Here is a 21,420-nt window from a genome sequence, read left to right as displayed (position 1 = left end):
ATGAGGTATAACCTGGTAGTGCTGGGGTGCTCTCGGGAGCCTTGAACCAGGTTTCTGTTACTGCAAAGATATCAATGTTCTCCATGCTAAGGAGAGTTTTGAGTGCATGCATCTTGAGGTTTAGACTTCTGGCGTTGAGTAGCATTACTCTTAGTTTCTTATCCCTTGTGATACCTATTGAGGTGGGTTTGTCTTTTGAGCCTTGCCTAAAAAAGGCACTATGGGGGTAGCAAGAGCCTTTGCCAATATTCGAAAGCCCAGGGGTGACAGGTGCAAGCCATCCCTAGCGAAGCATCGTGGCTTGTCGAGCATGTCATCCTTAGTAATGAGATGTTTTATAATCTGGCCCTGTGTTAAGAAATCTTGTAACAAAACATCCATCTTATTATATGTTGTATTTCTTTGATTGACAGACACTTCTTCATATGTATGTGTATAAAATGCTAAACATTTTATCAGTATAGTCATTGTAATTCATAATCACCATGCTGCCACCTTTGTCTGGCTTCATTAACCTAATGCGTCTGTCCATGATAATATGATCTAATAAAACTTTTTCTTCCTTCGTAACATTTGACTTCCTATACTTGTTGTTAACCTGTACAATTTTTCTAATGTCACACACATATTTTCTCAAAAAACACAGACAGTGGGATGCAGGGGTGGATTAAAAGTGCTTGGTCTAGATAAACTAGAGGTACTGAAATTAGTGTTAGAGAAATCTAAACATAAATTCAACTAACTGGTAAATAATTTAAGGTCAATCAACATGTCTTCAATTCTGACTTTTCTACCAGGAACAAAAGTTAGGCCTTTTTCAAACAGGTTGGCCCATTTGTTGTTAACTTCAACATTACTGTAGTTAAAAAGTTTAAAATCACCACTATCATTCTTAATAATAGAAACATTGACTAACTCCTCTGCTGTGGTTCTGTCCCCAATCTCCTGTTGTAAAGTGTGTGATTTGAGTTCCTAGTTCCTTTCCCTTGTTGCCTCCTCTCATAATAATCTTCCCCTCTCTGAAAGTTTCCTATTCCTTATCCTCTCGGACCTTCTGGGGGGGTGAGGGGTCTAAAGGGATGTCTTTGCTAATAAAACCTTTAGCCATATTATTGTCAACTTCCCTAGTGTGATCAAGATCTTATATGGTATCGTCCAGAGCACAAGCTGTCCCAGTTTTTGTATAGGAAAAACCGAAAGGGCTTTAAAAGCCAAAATTTATCACCATTTTTATGATATTAGAAAAGGGGACGAAAGAAACACCCTTTTTAAACATATTAAAAACAACAATGTACATGTTTAAATTTTATGTAATAGAAAATGTATTCACAGATGAAAAAAGGGGATCGTGGAAGGACTGGCTTGAGGTAAAAGAATTAAAATGGCAATTAAAGACCAATGCCACTGGTAAATATGGTTTAAATGAGATGGTTTCAATCAGCAATGTTTTAAGATGGAAGGCAACATTATAAAATTGTGGATTCTAATAATATTTGTTGAAATGAAGTGTTTAGACCACCTTCTGTAACAAATATGTTCAAGAATCATGTTTGTAGAAATGCTGTGTTATTTAGTGTGCAACATCCAGGGGTTCTGCTAGATTTAAAAAAAAAAAGATTTTTAAAAGAACAACAGTTTTGGTTGTATATGTGCAGTTTCTAAAGTTTTTGATGTCAAAATGCTTATTCACCACATACTGCACGTACCTGAGTGGGTTTTCAGGAGCTTGTCACTTTAAGATAACGAGATGGGTGGAGATAAGGTTATATAAGGAAAAGAATGGTGTAAGCAGTTATTCTGATGAAGTCCCATCAACGGGGCTGAAAGCGCTCAATGAGTTTTTAATGAGGTTTATTTTTACAAATGTTCTTGGTTTTAAATGGCATTTTTATCATCCTTGGAATAAAACAAAGTTACTGAAGACCCTTCTGTCTCTTGTTTCTTTGGTTTGGAGTTTTGGTATTGCTCCTTGCGGTGTTTTTGTTTCATAGTTCAGAATGTAATAAAGTGATTTTGTAATGGAAATCCTACTGCTTGTCAACTGTCATGTAAGTGATGCTCAGAATGTCATAACTGGGTGATACTGGCTTTAGATGTTCAATATCTTGAATGTCTGCACTGACCCAAGGTGGTGTTTATACTGCTAGGGGGAATTTGGCCAGGGCATCAGGGACTTCCCATACTCTTTTTGATGGGTGTTGTGGGATCTTTTACATCCAGATTAGCTACAACCAAGTAAAGCAGATGGGATCTCAGTTTAATGTTTCACCTGAAGGATAGCACACTCAGGAATGCTGCACTGTATTGTCAGCAGTTTGAAAATTACTCTAATCACTTGGATTGGGAATAGAACCCAAAACCTTTTTATCTTCCAGCAGCAAATGCAAGAGGGCTACCTACTGAGCTACTGATGCTGCTGTATCAAATTATATCAAATACAAAAATATTCCCAAAGGGAGAATAAGAGTTGTAAGTCCTTAAGTGACACTGCTGTGCAATTGAAGTAGCAGTTTTTCAGACTACTGTAATGGTGTTTTTTGTGAGGGTTACTGACATTGTCTTTTGCATACAGCATGACTTAGATATTTTATGATTGCATTTTGAATCACCGCTGATACTCTGTTTTTAATGAGGAATAGATGATGTAAATACAAGAAGAATTAGTTATATCACAGGGGCATTAATGATTAGTGACAAAATATTTCCAAAGATACAAGAACAAAGCAACAAATGCATCAACACAGATTGGATGCTCAATATGTTTTTTTTTCCTGCACTGATAACCATGGTAAATTATTTTAGTTGACGCACACATATTATTACTCTTCATCATAATCTAATTTCTTGACATATCACCATAATTTATCACTGAAGTCAAGTCTGCTTTTATAAAGCTAGATCTTGATAGGCTAACAGATGATTCTATTTAGAGACAAGTATTTACATATCCACTTAGAACCATTGTTGTATAAGACAAACCTTGCCAAGAGAAAAAGTGTGTGTGGGGGGAGGGGGGATCATATTTCAAACAAGACTCTAAGAACTTCAGACTCATTAGTCTAACTGATTTCATGAGCGGACAGGTAATATGCTGTGGCGACCCCTAACTGGGAAAGGCCGAAAGAAGAAGAAGTCTAGCTGATTTCTTTGAATTATGAAGATCCTCATAATGGAAGTTATTCAGAATGACACAGGAGATCTTTTATTTTGTATGTTGAACAATATGAAATTGTTAAAGAGGGTAACTTGCCTTTGGAATCTTGTGGCATTCTTTAAAGAAGCAAGAGCAGGACTTAAAAAAGGGCTGACAACATATGCTGTTGATCTTGACCTCTCTAATGCATTTAACATCATTTTACATAAGGCAGTAGTTGACAAATTAAAAACGTGCACATCAGTCAGTATATATCAATGGGTAAAATATTGGTTAAGAAACTATTGAGGCAGGAAAGTGACCTGTCTTTTCTGATGAGAGTTACCTGTGATATCCCTCCCACTGAGGCCTACTTCCTTTTAGATTCCTGTTTGGTATTTACATGTTACACTGACACCCAAGAAAAGATATATTCCATTTCACTAAAGCCCCCAGTTTGGTTGCTATGGAGGAAATCCCCCCTTCAGTTCACCCAAAGTATAAAAGGCTAAAAGTTAATCTTTTTAATGCCATTTTTTTCTGACGGGCTGGATCGTCTTTTTCAAGCTCTGAATAAGACATACAACATCCCTAATCTTCTCAGATATAAAAGTGAGATGTGAGCTCTGGATAACCAGATGATAAAAGATGACATTTTTTCTAAGATGGTTTACAAAAATACATTCCCAGTGTAATGCTAATAAATACAGTGTCATGAACTTGGCGAAAGAGCATAAGTTATATTACAAAATTAATGGTCAAATGATGCTATTATGAAAGAGCTAGGGATTTTGATGTGCCAGAACTTTCTAAGGTATGCCCACTGCGTTTGCTATTTTGCTACTGCTGCTATTGGCTTAGAGTATAGATTACTTATTAAGACAGTTGAATTCATTAAGCCATTTAGACTTTTATTCTAAGTTAGAACAAAATTTACATCTATGTTTACATAGATTAATAAATTATGTAAATAAATTCTTAAGTTAACATTGCCTTTCTGCTTTCAAGGAGAAAGGCTATCACTCCTTAACTCTGTGCAGCCATTAACAAATAAATAATATAACTCTCACCTCCATTCCCCTCTTCTTCCACACCTGCAGAATTTATTATAATTAGATAAATAACTATAGTGGCACTATGTAAATTAAGTAAATAGTTACAAAAATATGTCTGTGTAACCTGGTGAGTATATTACAGACATTTGTTTAAGCAAAGTATTTTTGGCAGTTTCCATTTCTTATCTACTTACTTTGCTGGCATTTTATAATGAGGAAGGGTGAACAGTTGTTGTATTTTTTACAATGTGATAAACTTTTTTGTTCATAGATATTTACTAAGCTATTACTAAGCCTAGTCCAAATTCTCAAAAGCACTGCCTGTGTAAAATACCTCAAGGTCACACAGTAGGCAAATGAATGAATAAAAACCTCCTTCAGAAATTAAAACCATGCTCAAATGCCCTGATGACCTTCCTTCCTACTTCCTAAAAATAGATGCTGAGGCCATCTCCTTTCTAATAAACAGGTCAGTCCAAGAAAGCTATGTACCCCCTACTCTGGAAAAAGGCCTTTATCATTCCCTTTCATAAAGGAGGTAACAACAATGACATTCCAAATTTTCGGCCAGTCGACATCTTATCTCCTATTCTAAAAGTTCTGAAAAAGTGTATTTGCTTACAACTTTTACTCTACCTCATAGACAAATATCTGCTTACCCCCCACACAACATGGATTTAGACCTGGCCACAGTACCACCACTGCTGTCCTCTCCTTCCTCAAAACCGTCAATAAAGCTTGAGACTACGGCTGCCTACCCTCCTTCTGGACTTATCCAAGGCCATTGATACTATCTCCCATAACCTTCTCCTGTCCAAAGTCTCTAATCTAAATTTATCCTACTCTTCTATCAACTGGCTTTCTAGTTACCTCTCTGACAGGCAAAAAGCTGTCAAATGGAAGAAAGCCACCTCCTCCTTCCTTGATACTCCTACAGATGTACCCCAGAGTTCCATATTAGGTCCCTTACTGTTCAACATTTTCATAATTGACTTCCACCAGAACATTCCTAATGCTAAACTTATTCAATATGCAGACGACTCTATGATCATCTGCTCTGCCACTTCAACCTCTGCTCTCTTAAAATTAACTCAGGATGCTTTCTCTTCTACTGAATGCTGGATGTTAGATAACCACCTAGTATTCAACACGTCAAAAACTAAAATCACGATATTTACTCCTTCAAAAAGTAGCATTATAGACAAGAACTCATTCTCCATTACTAGCCAAAACAATAACCCTCTCGAGGTAGTATCCCAAGCAAAAGTTTCTAGAAGTCCTTATTGATGAACATTTAAAGTTCGATACCCATCCACAAGCTGATATAAAGAAAACCCACCAGAAACTCGACATGCTTTACTGCCACAACCGCTATCTCACTCCCTCTACTAAGTTTGTTCTCTCTACCACCTACGTCATTCCTTCCCTCTTATACGGTGCCCCACTTCTTACTAACCTTCAGTCTTCTCTAAAGACAAAACTAACCTCCTTTTATAACAAATTTTCTAAGTTTGCTACTGGCTATAAATCCTGCTCTCACCACTGCAATGCCCTACACAAACTAAATTGACTAGAACTACCCAACCATCCTACCTATATTCAACTTACTCATGCCCACAAACTCATCTTCAATCCATCTCTCTGCCCCTTCCTTGCTCCTAACTCAAAATGCATCTACCTGATAGACTTCTAAGATCCAATAACCAGAATTTGCTTGAACTGCACAAGCCTGCTCATCCTCCGGGCAAACACCTTCTATCCTTTTCCCTAGCTCACCTCTGGAACTCCCTGCAACCTCTTATTTGTACTACAGACAACCACTCTACCTTTAGGACCCTGCTTTGTTCCCATCTCACAACCCTCTGGGAATGTTCCCACTCTCACCTCACATGACTCACCTCTACATTATTCCCCGTTTCTTACACTCCTTCACTCTCTCTTCTCATTCATCATACTGAGCTACACTGACTCTTAACCACCTTTCTTTTCACTTATTTACTCGTACTCTTACACTACTTTTTCTTACTGTCCCTCCTTTCTTACATCAACACTTAACACCTCTTATCCCCCTGTCCTACTATAACTCTGCGAAGATTACATGTGAAACTCTTTTGCCACCTCTGTTATATTTCCACTGTGTTAACAAATCTATCATAGGTTCATAGGTTTGTTCATGGCTACTATCCTGCCCGCCGGGACATTTGCCCTAGCCCATAGTTTTTTTTGGCTCACGCACCCCCTTTAGTGGGGGAACTATACCCATTATTTTATCTGATCTCTCCATCCCATGGTCAAGGTTTCTCTTGAACAACAACACAAAACAATTCATAGATCATGGGATCATAGATTCCCATCTGTGAATATGTACTAATATTTTTCTTATTTTTTAACTGACATATATGTATGTGTGTGTATATTTTTTAACTGAATATGTACTAATGTTTTTATTATTTTTTTTTTTTACTGAATTGTCACTGTAAACTGTAAATTTATATACTATGTGATACCTTCTTTCTTCACCAGTAATACAAAATGTGAATGCATTGTCTTCATCGTATACTGTTGCCATGGAGCTTTTCTCCCCGGGACTCCATTGAAAATGGGCTCTTCTTGGCCCATTGGACTATCCTGGTAAACAAACTGTAAATAAATAAAATAAATAAATAAAGGCTGAGAGAATCAAACTCTGTACTGCAGGAAGTAGCTCATTAACAGCTCATAGCCGTAACCCTCTCTGCCAACTGCCAGATTAATGTCAGTCTTTGAGAATCTTCCTTTTTTATGTGTGTGTTTCAACATAATGTTGGGTGATAGACTTGCTTTTAAGATTTCCTTTCAAATGGACAAGCGCTCAATGGAGAGCAAATAACTTGGGAATTAACATAATATCCTGCAAGTTGTTAGACTGAGGGTTCTGGCATCATACATGTCAAGTGTAACTCATTACGAGAAATGTACCTCATTTGGGGTCTTAAAAAAATTCATGTTCCTCAAAGTTCCACATGGAAAGGCTCTGTTACAAATTCAGTGTTAGGAATTTTTTAACTGATATACATGGTAAATAGAAAATAATCATATTAATCTATTAAGAGATCTTTCAGGTAAGTAAAACCAGCATATTTAAACATTCTATGACCTTCCTAGTTGAAGTTGTTAGTAAATTGCTAGTATGTGTTCTACAGTTTGTCCATTTGTTCCACATTATGAAGGCTAGTGTTCCTCATTTTGGAGATGGAAGAGTGAGAGCCATGTCTGGCACTGGGCTGAAGCACTTTCCCTTCTTGCTAGGAGACTAGTTTGTTGCTGCAAAATAGTCACAAGTTCTGCTGCTAATAGTTGAGCAACCACAATTAGTCATGGTTGCTTTGGCCAAAAGGGTACAATTAGAAATAAATGTGATTTTTTTTTTACACATGTTCCTTTAAAATCATTTTGCTATCGGAGATGTTGGAGAGAATGCATAAAGAACATCCTGGTTCCACAGCAGTAAAAAAATGTTTGTTGCTTTTGCTAGGGAGTGAGGCAACATAAAGCAAAACGCAAGGATTTGGTTGTTCAGGCATGACACTATATTTAACTAGAGCCTCCAAACACGCTTTGTGCCTCATGAATGGAGAACAACAACAGTCATCCCTCTGCACAAAGGTGGGCCATCTACAGTCCCTGGAAACTACAGACCCATAAGTCTCACTAGTCTTATATGTAAAGTCATGGAAAGAATTATCATGGAAATGATCAAAGGTGATAGAGTAAACCTCCAGAAATCTGACCCAACCCAGTCTGATTTCGTCAAGGGCAGATCATGCCTACTCAACCTGGTGGACTTCTTTGAGAAGGCCACCAAAGCAATGGATGAGGGTAAAATGGTTCAAACTGCCTACCTTGACTTGGCTACGGCATTTGACACAATACCCCACTTGAACATTGTTGACAGACTCAAGAGGTTAGGTATAAACTCATTTGTCAGCTGGCGGATAGCCAACTGGCACACAGACAGGACCCAGGAAGTTAGAATTGGGGAGTCCACCTCTACAAAGAGCCCAGTCACAAGTGGAGTCCCTCAGGGATCAGTCCTTGGACTGCTCCTTTTTGGCATTTACTTCTCTGAAGTCAAGGTCAATGTCAGTGGTCTCTGACTGACTAAATTTACAGATGATTGCAAATTAGTGCTGTCATTGAATCCCACACTGACAGAAATGTTCTGCAGGAGGGGCTGACACAGACAAACAATTGGTGTCAGAATGATGGACTAAAACTAAATGCCAAGAAATGCATAATAGTATCCTTTGGGAAGCCATCCACCCCTGGTAACTATCATATTGACACACCCCTTAGAGTTGACCCAGTAGTCAGGGGCTTAGGAACACACAGATAGTAATCTAGCCTTTGACAATCACATGTCTACAGTAGTGAGGAAATCATTCTATGTTGTGCAACTTATAAACAAAGGCATGACATCTAAGTCCAAGGAAGTCATTGTTCCACTGTATTCTGCATTCATCAAACCTATCATTGAGTACAATGCCCCCTTTGGTATGTACCTTCACATACTCAGTAGTTCTGTTACATAAAAGGGAGTAGTCAGCACTGTGACCACATGCTGGTGGACATTTCATTTACCATCTACCTCCTCATTATAGGGTGTGATGTCTAAATTATACTTGGGTTGTGTGTTTGTTTTCCTGATGTAACAAATCCCCCCCCCATGTTTTCTTGTCATTGCAGGTGTTGTCATGGCTATGGCAGCAATCTTTAGTGTGTGTTGATACTAAGTATTATACTAATATCATCGTTGGATTCAATGATTGCCCACAATCTGTAGTCCTTCATGCTGCTGTTTGGACACAGGATGGGTAGGTCATCTGTGATGTCCATCACTTAAATAATGGATAGGAAAGGGCTTAGCAGACATCCCTGATGTATGGACCTGATCACTGGACCTGAGATATAGGTCATTTCACACGTCAGTATATTACATGTCAACATATTTAGATGCCATGTATCTACCCATTTGGTGATATAGGTGTATATGGTCACATCTGACTGTGTTGAGTTAATACCTAAGTGTGGATTTGTGTCAAGTGCCTTGGCTTGTCAAGTCCAAAAGGATGATAGTGTTGTCATTGTGCATGCCCTCGATGACCTCTTTGAGGACATCTAACAGATGTAACAGACATGATGTAGCATTAACAACTCACAGATCTGTTGCATACAGCCAGGTTATCACTAGTGTCTATTTAGAAAAGATCCATGATGGCATGTTGGTCTACCTCACAGATGAGAAGAGTCAGGATGTGTCTGTGCACGCATGCATGGGGTACCATCCCCAACTCACAAGGATGCATGTTGAAAACATCCTTCTACAGCAACATAGTATGTGTGGAGGATGTGTTGAAGTGTGTATTCAGCCATGTCAGGAAGGTGTATGCGATGAGTCACATGATAAGCAAACTGTGATGTCACAGCCCATTGATTCTGTGTGATAGGCGGGGATGAAGGTAAAACAGTGCATACTGGCCATCCTCCATTGCCTAGGGTTTGAACGCAATCCTACACACAGGGATCATTAAGAAACTCTTCCAGCTGGGGATTAAACCTCATGTCACTAGATGGGTAACCAACTGGCTCACTGACAGGACACACACACTGTGAAAGTTGGTGAATCAATTTGTACCAGTAGAGCTGCCACCATTTATGTACTCCAGGGATCTGTGCTTGACTGTTTACTATTTGAAATCTATTTCTCGACAGTTCAGGCTAAAGTATATGGCCTTTGGCTTACTGCATTTGCTGATTCTTGCATACTGAGTGCAATCATTGAGTCTAACTATGATGATAACATACTACAGGAGGGGGTAACACAGACAAATGATTAGTGACAAAGTCACACGGTCTACAAATACATGCAAAAATGTGTCTTTATTTTGGCCTTCTGCAAAGTGGAATTCACTGCTAATTACAGCATTGATAACAGTCCCATTATGCTGAAACCCAGTGATGCAAGCACTGGGAACATACATACATAGCACTCTGACCATCGACCACCAAGTGTCTACACTGGTATTGAAAGCATATGTTGTGCACATCATAAATCACACCATCATATACAGATCGCTGGATTATATTACAGCACTGTACTTGAACCTCATTAGAACACTAATATAGAGTATAATACTCTCTTTTGCATGTACCTCACCAGACACATGCAACAGCTGGACAGACCGCATGGGTTACTCACCAATAAAACACAGTGCATACAAACCATGCCATGATGTATGTGGATTATCTGAAATCCATGTCACTGTAATCTGTATCATATAGGATGAGGTGACTTCTGCCTGGCCTCCAAGCCAGTCTCTGACCCTCCCTTAGTGGAAATAGAGCACATACAGAAATCAGATTATAGCTGATGACATCAGCAGTGTCTAGTGAAGTGAATATGGCAACAGCAGTGTCCCACATGGTGGAGTAAATGACTCTCTGTAATGTCAAGCAACAATGCAAGCATGCACACACACACACACACACACACACACACACACACACATATCCCAGTTGACTGCAGTGAGAACAGAACCCCTACCTAAGCACACCGACTACAGAACTCAGTACTTTACACAAGTGCCACAGCACAAGTCTGACTTTTACAAGACTGCAGGCCAACTTATAGTGAATGACAGCAGGGCATGTTAGGAGATCAGCATAGTTCATAGCTTCATAGGTTCATAAGTGGTTACTAGCCTAATGGCCCTAGAGCGTTTACAAGCCTAGTGTGTAAAAACAGAAGTACCCTTATTGAGCATAGTTAGAGGGTTATTGTTAGCAGACTGATTTTGTGATCAGCATCAATGGCAGACCCTTCAGACTCAGCTTCATATAGATCCATTTCAATTTTAAACTACAGTTATAAAGTGTTTATGTCTGTACTAACTAAAAGAATGTGAAAGGTATTACCAAAATTGATAGATATGGATCCATGTGTTTTTTTTTTTTTTTTTGGAGGGGAGGCAAACATTTGACAACATTTAATAGAAAAATATGATCCAGATGTAAGAAAATACCACTGTTGTTAGTGGGTCTTGATGTAGATAAAGCATGTAGTAGAATACGTTGGGATTTTATGAGTAGGGTACTGGAAGCATATGCATTCCCTGATACAATAATAATGTTAATTAGAAAATAAATATGAAGGATCTAATGCAAGAATTAAGGTAGGAGGGTTCCCCTATGGTAAGCTGTGTTTGAACAGAGGAACCAGGTAGAGATGTCCTATTTCCCCTTTGTTATTTTCTCTATGTTTAGATCCATTGGCAAAGAAAATAAGGGACTCAGAAATGTAAGGATGTAATTGGTATGGTAATCAAGAAAAGTTGGCTTTATTTGTGGATACTATTATGTTATAACTGATAAATCCAGAAAAGGACATCTCAGTGTTATGGAACATTTTGAAACAGTTTCAAGTCTTTCAGGAATATAAGATCAATATGAAACAAAGGCTATAGCCGTAAATTTTGTACATACACATGAATTGGTTCAGCAATACCCATATTTATGGGGACATGATAAGATAAAGTATTAAGGAGTATGGATTAAAAAGGCTTCTGTCATGACATCTAAGGATAAATTGGGAGAGGCTAAATAAAAGATAATTCAAAAACTGAAAAACTGGAATCTTTTGTTTATGGATATGGATAGTAAGATAAAAGCAGTGGAAATGTTTTTAGTCCCTTTTGTTTTATATATGGGTCAGGCATACTTTTATCAACCAGAGGAGATGGTGTTGGCAATAGTTAATAAAGAGCTGGAGGAATGTATCTGGGAGAGGAAGAGGGCAAAAGTTAAGTGGGATAAGTTGATCCTTCCAATTGAACAAGGTAGTTTAAGATTACCTAATTTGAATAGATATTTTAGAGCTACACAGTTAAGGCTCATATGCATAAAACAACCAGAAGGTTATATCTCAAAATGAAAAGGGATGATGTTGATGAAGTGGAGTAGAAGTTCAAGAAATAGAGAGAGAGTGGAATTGTAGATGCAGATTCTTAATAAGAATAATAACAACTACACAGAATCTTACATTGATAAAGTAACATAAAGTTTTCTAAGAACTAAGCCATCATGGGAATGGAGAAAGGAGATTTTACCAATAGGGATAATTTCAAGTAGAGGTACAGAAAATAGGCAAGATTGGGCTGGAATTTTGTAAAGAAAACTGCCAAAGAAACCAATGTACTGGGAGCAAATAACTAGAGAAGGATAGGTAATAGTGTGGGATGAGGCTAAGAAGGTGTTTGGATTGCAGGCTGGAGACTGCCTTCCCTACCAGTGATTGATATCAGATTATAGGAAAATAGAAAGGGATAGATGCATCTTAAGAGAAAGACCAGCTCTGGTAGAGTTTTTAGTTGAATCTAGAACTGAAACTGCTGTTAAAAAGGGATAATTAGTAGGGCATATAAAATATTTCCTGATAACTATAAGAATCAATCAGAGGAGGTTAGAAAAGATTGTGATGAGAGACTAGAAAAGCAATTTATGAGAGAAAAATGTGAGGACATATGTATGGCTTCCAAGTATGCAACAAAATCCAGAAGGTTTAGGATCTTTGCTTGGAAGTGTTTGCAGATATTTTTATACCCCAAGCAGACTTCAATAAAGTTTTCCTCAGGTGGATAGCAAGTATTAGAGGTGTGATGGAGGAGGAAAAGACAACTGGGAAAATATGGTTTGAGAATGTGAGGAGTTGACAGATTTTAAAAATTCCTACAGAGTATACTATCAGAAATAGTGGGTGAGCAAATGGCTGTAACTAATGAAATGGTTTGTTTGAGCTGGGACACTGGATTTTTATTGCGTATACATAGCAAGGCCTTATTAAGTTTACTTCCTTTTGACTGCTAAAAAAGCAATTACTAAAAAATGGAGATTAAAGTCTAAACCAAAGGTATATGAAGTACTGAATATTATAAAAGAGATAAAAAACTGAGAGGATTCTTTAGAAAAGGGTAGCAGCAAATTACATAGACATAAATGGAAATTGTGGGATCATACATAGTAATGTTCAGGAGGAGGAGTGAGGGTTAGAGGAAGGCAGGGATTGAGAAAATGATTTAATGTTGGACTGGTGATAGTTACAAGGAAAGAAAAGATATGTGATGCATAATGTATGTAAATGGAAAAAATGTTAATATGTTTTTTTTTCTTTTCTTCTCCATTAATGCATGTTTGTTTGTGTATTAAGTGATGATTTAATAAATGTGTTTAAAAAAATAGCTTGAACAGATTGGTCAGTTTTGATCAGTGCTTCATCCCAGTTCATAGGCTCATAGGTGTTTACTAGGCTAATGACCACAAGGGCCTTTGTAAACCTAGCCGTGCATCCCATATTTCTGACAAGTTCTGGTACTTTTGATAAGTGTAAGCAATGACTTGGGAGATTAAACTATTTACAGGCTGCCTGTGTCCATTAGAGACATAGGTGCCAAACCAGGGATGAATTTCCTGTTCCCCATCAAATGTCCAAGTTACACTTGAATTGGGTTAGGTAGGAACTCTGCTTCACATGGATGGGGAGCCTGTTCTATAGACGGAGTAGTCTCTGGGATACATACCTGTATCTCCAGCATGTCCTATTTATATCACAGGCAAGGTTTACGTCTTTAAAACAGATAATCCTGGTGCTGTTTGTGTTGTGGATATGCAGCAGATGCATCAGAGTGGAGTCTAACAATGCCTTGTATGTCAGACATAAATTTCCCCTCAACAGCCTATAGGAGTCAGAATACAGGGATAGGGCCATGAGGCAGTCTGCACAGGGCATGTTACTTACACCCTGTATTCATTTATTAAGGAACCTCTGTGGATGTTCCATCTGTTGGATATTCCTGGTTAGGGACGTACTAAAGGGAGCAATATACTCAATGGTAGGTCTGATGAATGCTGAATACAGTGGACTAATGAATTATTTGGACCTAGATGCCATACCTTTTTTATAAGTTGCACATGATTTCCTCACAAAGGTGGAGAGATGGTGTTCATAGGTAAATGCTATGCTATGTTATCAATCCACAGACTACTACAAGTCTAGCCATTAACCTGAGGTCAAAATCAAACCCTGCACTTTGTATCTGTGAGGTAAAGACTGTAACAATCATGCCACCCTGAGGTTTATATACTAAGTCCAAGTCTGCAGAATCTTGAATATTATTTTTACTCTGAGTTACAGTGACCTCAGAGTTAGTTCACATAATTGCCAGGAATATGAGGGATGTGATCTCCCACACACTGTGATGGTGTAGAAGCCTCCAACTGCAAAACCATTTGAAAAGTGTAACAATGTGTTTTGAAATTGGCTTTGTTTTTTCAAACTCATTTTATATGTAAATACTAGGCAGTCAGTCTGCAGAATGTTACAGTCTTAGCCAATAAGCAGACAATGAAAAATGAAAATCAAACCCTGTACCTTATGTCTATAACATAAAAGCATTAACCATTATACCAAACCCCAAGTGTTAACAAATGCAGTTACATAAATACATTAATTACGTTTTATTTTAAATAATTAAATTTTACTTTAATGTGTACTCAAGTGTAAATGCATCTTTGTGTTTCTTATACAGTAAGGACAATGTGATTTTCTAAACATAACACAGATATGTTATATTAATGTTTGATTTTAGTCATACAAGGCCCATTTAGTTGCTGCACACTAGTGACAGGATATATAATGCTTTAAATAGTGACATCAGTGTAGAGGTTTTAGATATGGCATCCTTCCTTGTGTTATGCTTGGCATATACATCAGGTTTAAGACAGGGTCCTGTTTCAGTGATGCTTATTTACGTACGTAAGATAACTTCAATGAGCATGAAAATGTGATGTTTTGTGTCTAGCATTCATTGTCAGTTACCCATCTCTCAAATCTGCTACCTTGCACTATAAGCTTCAAAGGCTCAATGCAGCAGCGGCCTTAGGTCAACTGGTGCCCTAGGCAAAAGGGCTCCACAGCGCCCCCCACCACACTACCTGGTGCCCCCATCCTGGCTAACTACATCAAATAAATACTAGAAAAGTGCCCCTGCTTGACCGGCTCCCTAGGCGGCCGCCTAGTTGGCCTATGCCTAATGTGGAACTATGTATAATAATAGATGCTTTTATCATCATCATCAATCCCCTTTTTCCCACCTTTCTACATGGGCTGGGGGTGTTGTGTCATATGTCGCCACCTCTCTTGATTAAATGCCGCTTTGCTACCTTCTTCAACAGTCACAGGTCAAAACATACCCACGACCAGTACAAAGGACAGAACTTCACTTTCTTGCCTAAATAAAAACATATTACTGTAGCATTTTAGTTGCTTATTCTGTTTCTTATAACATTTAGGTGTTTCAGATGCAGAATAACTGCTTTATGCGACTATTACATAAAATATAGGAAATAATTTTGCCCTAAAATCTCAGGACATTTGCCATTTTTACAATTTTTTTGCAGGACACAATTGCCCAAATAGGGACTGTCCCACACAAAGTGGGACAGGTGGTAATAATATCCGTCATCTGCTTTCCTTATGTACCTTAATTTCACACCTGTTTTGGCAGTATGTCTGTTCTGTAGTCTTCACACATGCTGTTTTGAGACACTACTATTCTTATTTGACTCCACCTCTTTACTATTTTTCCTGCGGTGCTAGAGTCCTGAATATTTAACTGAAATCTTGTGCTTTCACTTCACTCAACTTCCAGGCCTTCAGCTTAGTCACTGTTGGCCTTAAAGCCTTCTCTGACCACTGCTAACAGATGATTGTGGCCACTAATAGTTTATGCTGTAAGCCGACTGTTTCACCTAGGATGATTTTGAAATCTTTGATTCTACCCCAATGCCCTTCTCTTACTTGAAGGGAATCTACTTGAGTTGCAATGTTGGCTACTCTTGTATGTGATTATGTGACTGTCTCTCTCTGTGTTGGTCATCATCAAGCTATTTGCCAGACAGCAGTCTAGAATGGTCTCTGCTTTACTGCTGTTGGCCCATCTGTGTGGTCCCAAGCAGTCCTCATAGCTTATTCTGTCTGTCATGATATGAATATTCAGGTTTTCCATTATCAAGACTAATTTATATTGTTCTGCATTCTCTAGTAGGACCTGCAACTGCTGCTTTAATGCACACATTTTCTTGCCATCACAAACCTGCTGTTGGTAAATAGATACTCTTAAATTTTTCTGTATGTGAAGATAAGACTGTGGTTTTATTCATTTTGTTTGGTTCTCAAGTCCTTATTTTGTAATGGCTATTCTAACCAAGGAGAATAGTGACACTTATTGGTTTACAGCATTCAGTGACAAGCTGCAGATTTCCCCAGTTTATTCACATCAAATATTGCCAAACAGTGAGGAATTCATCATTTATCACAGTGAGTGGGTGTTGTTTGGTCACAAGAGCACAGCCTGAGTGCCAGATGGCAAAAGTAGACCCCCCCCCCATGCTGGTTATAAAAATTACCCACATTCCAACCGTAGTGCATTGTTCTTCTGCAAAGGCATTATTAAAAAATAAAAATATCTTAACTATTTAACAATCAAATGGTACAAGATGCACTCAGTCTAGCCTAGTATGTGACATCAACAGGACTTGCTGGAGAGACGGATATGTCTCACAGAGATTATGTCTCCTCTGAAACAAACTTCCAATTCAGGTGAAGCAGAGCTCTTTGCTGATCCTATTTAAGCATCATTTGGATGACTGGATGGGAAACTGCAAATTCATGTTGAGAGTTTCACCTGTGTCCCTCTTGGACAGGGGCAGTCGTTGCTGACTTAGTTCTGCTTAATACCCTGATATTCTTGGGAACAGGGGTTGCACTTGTCTAGACTTGTAATGGCCCTAGGGCCATTAGCCTAGTAACCTGCTATGATCCTATGAACATAATGGCACTGCACATTGCAGCCTCCACTGCAGCTCTCTCTCTCTCTCTGTCTCTCTCTGCACCGATAAGATATCACAGGGATTGTCATTGTACCTGATTGCACATGGTTACACATTTTCAGTACACATAGCTCTCAAACTCTTAGCAAAAATATCTGAACAAAACCTAAAATATTGGAGGGATAAAGGCCCAAAAATAACAGATTTTAAATATTTCTCTAACAAACTTATAAAGTTGATACAAAGTCTGAAACTCAAATGCAAGTCATTATTTAGTTCATAGGTTCGTAGAAGGTTACTAGATTAACAGCCCTAGAGCCCTTATAAGCCTAGCCATATCTATCCCAAGTTTGCTACAAATCTGTCAGCTAGGGGTGAGGTTTGCTCCAAATCTGTCATCTAACAGGCTGGCTATTATGTCTGGTTGTGCATGGGTGGTGCCATCCACAACCAGTTCAACGCATAGCTGGATATTCCCTTTTAGATTTTGGATGTAGTTAAAGAATGCCTTGTGGTTATCCTTAGCTAGGAAGGCATAGTTCTCAACCTCTTAGAGCAAGAAATCTGGACAAAGTCATAAATAATGGGGGGGGGGCTCAAAAATAAGGACAACTTTTAAATATTGCTCTTACAAACAGAAAGTAGATAGAATAACAGGTTTTGCGTTAGCATTGATTTTCTGAAGGGTATATAGTCTGAATTTTAAATGTCTGTCATTAAGACTGCAATCCTGTATGGTTTGCCAGTGATTTGCCAGAAAACCACAATTTTATAAGAAATGGACCAAAAATATGAGGCAAAAATCTGGACATTCTGTGAAAATCTGTACAGTTGAGAGGTATGTCTAAGGGATGCAGTTTTTTACTTCGAAATTAGCTTTGGAGGACTTGACAAGATCTCTAATTTGTTTGTTTAAACTAGAGAGGGATTTGTTCCTCCGCTGAGCCAGTTCTTGCTTGTTCTTGGACATTAGCTTCTTTTTCTTGTTGTATAACCTGTTTATACTACAATCCTCAGTGATTTTCCAGAAAACCACCAAGTTTATGAGAAACAGGCCAAAAATATGAAGCAAAAATCTGGATATTCTGCGAAAATCTGAACAGTTGAGAGATATGCCAGTACATCAATCCATGTACTTGCCACTTGCAGTCTCTGTAACGTGGGGTATCAGGGAGAAGAATTGTGAGATATTTTTTAACAAACAGAATGGCATGTTTTACTAAAAGCTAAAGTTAGTACTTAGTAAAAGTTAGTAACAAGTATCATTCTGAATGATTATTTGGAGATATAAAGAAAAACAGTGCTGTATTAACTTTGTAATTTAGTGTCACGAGAAACGTAGTGACACTAAATTTTTTTTTTCAAATATAATTTTTATTGATTTTTTAGAATTTAAGACAAAACAGACATATAACAAAACTGTCATAATACTATGTTTACAGAGAGAGAAAAAAAACTTGCTATCTAAACAGATTATAGATGTGTTGTTGTTTGTCTTTCGGCTTTTTCCTGGTAAGGGCTCGCCACAGCGGAACTCTGGTCCGCTAATGATTGGCAGTAGATTTTTTTACGAAACGCCGAGGTGCCAGCTCGATGCCCAACCTTCTATAGATGTGTTAATAAGCAAACATAATCATCCATACTGAGGCAATAGCAAGTAGTTGCCAATAAAACATATAAAAGTAGAATGGATTAAGTGCTATCCCAAACACGCAGGATTGCTCTATAAAAAACACATATCATAGGGACAGATATTGATACAGATACCGCCTTATAATAACAACTGAAGTAAATAAGGTACAATTTACTTTAATTACAAGGGTGAGTGATGATTCAAGAAACATATTTATGTCAGATTTATGACTGACATGAGAAAGGTAAGCGGGTATGCTCTTAGAAAGACATTATAATATATACAACTATTTACAACTTGGATGCCTTTCCGTGTGGAATAAAGGGTCATCAACCAATATGATTTACATTTCATCAGTATTTATTGGGAAATCAGACTAGACAGTATGCACACAATGGACTCCACAAGTTGTGATGATAGAGAATGACCATTGTATGATAATTAACTAGATTGAATTAAGTCAAATAGACTGCACCAATACTTCTGGAAATAGTATTTTTTTCTTTTTACTGCTAGAACAAAGTTTATGAGCAGAGATGTACTTAATTGCCATTTTTTTTAAATTCTCCCAGGAGATTATATAGGGGTTTACCCAAATCCTATCTATAAAGTATTTGAGGAGAGCACACACAGTTATTAGAGTGTGTTTCCGGACTCCTGTTAGTGACATAGGAATTATACTGAGGATTGTTGTTTGCCAGCAGAAGTGGTGGTCTCATAACCCATTTTTTCAAGTTGTGCTCTAAGGGAATTTTTGAGTGTTTAGTTGCCCCATCAATCTTTATTTCACTGTGTCCACTGAACTCGCCGTTTCAGAATACCAGGTTTACCTCCCAGCTCCCACTTGGAGTGTAGTATTTTTCAGCAGGCTTTACACACTTTCTCAATGTATACCACTAAAAAGGGTACCTTAATGAACCGCTTTGCCTACAACTCCCAGCATGCTGAGTTTGTTTTCGTCTCCACCTCCATTCTAAAGCTGTGTTTCATAATTACTGGCACTTTGATAAATATTCTGAAGTGGGCGGAGAGCGTTCCCAGAGAAAACAATCCTGAGCGAATAGGATGCAAGACTGGTTGGCACTTGTCGGAACACGCAGGGTTACCCGCTGTTAATCGAAAGGTGGAGTATACGTTGGTCTCGACGTGTAGCCACGAAAATTGACACTAACTGTATCCGTTCATCGTGAACCAAGAGTTTCCTGATGGAGAAGAAGAAGCAGTGCTCGGTGTGTGACAGCTCCCGCCAAACCTCGTACGGTGTGGCAGTGTCTTCGCTAACTGAACTGAAAACGAAAGGTTAGATGTGCGCAGACAAGAAAGTCAGCGGTGGGGAGTGACAGGACTTGGCTGTTTATCTTATTTTGTGGTAGCTCCACTGTCGTGGCCAATTTAAGTTTCCGTGTGTCACTTTCTGTAATGGTTTGTGAATTTGGTGTACCAGTGACAGCTCAGTGCGAGCAGTATCTAGTAATGTGTTTGAGAGGGCATCATGAAGAATTTCTCATTGGTGTTAATGTGCTGCTTCTTGGCTTCACATGTACAGGTTTCACATCACTTTGATGTAAATGTTGAATGGGTAACTACGATGTTGTGCCCCTGTGTTCCGTCATAGAACTTCTATGAACATATGAACTGTAGGTTTTACCTGGGTAACCGTGTGTTTTACTATCAGTGTTTATTGGATGAATGTTGTCCAGTAAAATGAATTGGTAAGAGTTAACTAACCTTTATTGTGCTTAGGGGCATTGCGTAAAGTTGAAAGAACAGTTGTAATACATGATTTTTTTCTTCAAATGTGGCATCCTCCGCCTGACTTTTTTGTAATTCCGACGCAGACCACAGTTGTGTGTGAGAAGTGCAATGTGAAACACTCTAGGAATTGTAAGTATGTAGTAAAGAATATTACCGTCGTAGGTTTGCATACTTTGGACTCCTGCACAGCTGCATATTTCTTTTTCGGGCGTTTGCACAAGTACTGTTTAGCAACTTTCAGACTTACCAGCTATAGAACAGGCTAGTCAAACTGCATAATAATAGTAGTAATAATAATAATAATAACAACAGTAATAATAACTTTAGGTATATATAGGGCTACCACCTGTCCCACTTTGCGAGGGACAGTCCCTCTTTCGCCAGTTGTGTCCTGCATAAAAACTGAAAAAATGCCAAATGTCCTGAGATATTAGGAAAAACATATTTCCTATATTTAATGTAATAGTTGCATAAAACAGTTATTCTGTTTCTGAAACACCTACATGTTATAAGAAACAGAATAAGCAACTAAAAATGCTACAAGAATAAGCATTTATGTAAGCAAAACAGTGAAGTTCTGTCCTTTGTACTGACTGTGGGTATGTTTTGCCTTGCAAAATCTGATGTTTGTACAAAACATGTCCCACTTTGGGCATTTGAAAAGGTGGCAACCCTAGGTATATAGATGGATATGTGCCATGATGAATAAGAAGTCCTGCATGATCGCTCATCTGATCTGTAGAAGCCAAGCGTAACTTTTCAAGGTCTAGGGTTAATGCTTGTCCCTTTTTGTGCAAGACCGTCCCTATTTTGCCACTTATGTCCAGCGGGGGAAAAAACTGAAAATGGCAAATATTCTGCGATTTTTTAAAAAAACAACTGAAAATGGCAAATGTCCTGAGATGTAATGAGTCAAATTATAA

The 21,420-nt window shown here is 38.2% G+C and overlaps 1 protein-coding gene across 2 annotated transcripts in view; it reads left to right on the top strand.

Annotated features, from left to right (window-relative positions):
• Positions 1–21,420, top strand: part of DFFA (DNA fragmentation factor subunit alpha) — a 561,231-nt gene that overhangs the window by 112,103 nt on the left and 427,708 nt on the right. Inside the window, exon 1 of one of the 2 annotated variants that reach the window (XM_044063153.1) lies at positions 19,757–20,041. The exons of the other annotated variant lie outside the window; for it this stretch is intronic. Coding sequence (XP_043919088.1) covers positions 19,948–20,041 — 94 coding nt within the window. The 5' untranslated portion in view covers positions 19,757–19,947. Of the gene's footprint in view, positions 1–19,756; positions 20,042–21,420 lie in introns of those variants that run through there. 2 annotated transcript variants of the gene reach the window in all.

Source organism: Protopterus annectens, chromosome 2.part1 (genome assembly GCF_019279795.1).
Source record: "Protopterus annectens isolate FY-2018-M chromosome 2.part1, PAN1.0, whole genome shotgun sequence".
Classification (NCBI taxonomy): domain Eukaryota; kingdom Metazoa; phylum Chordata; order Ceratodontiformes; family Protopteridae; genus Protopterus; species Protopterus annectens.
Note: the sequence above shows the minus strand (reverse complement) of the source record. Positions and strands in the feature narration are given on the sequence as shown.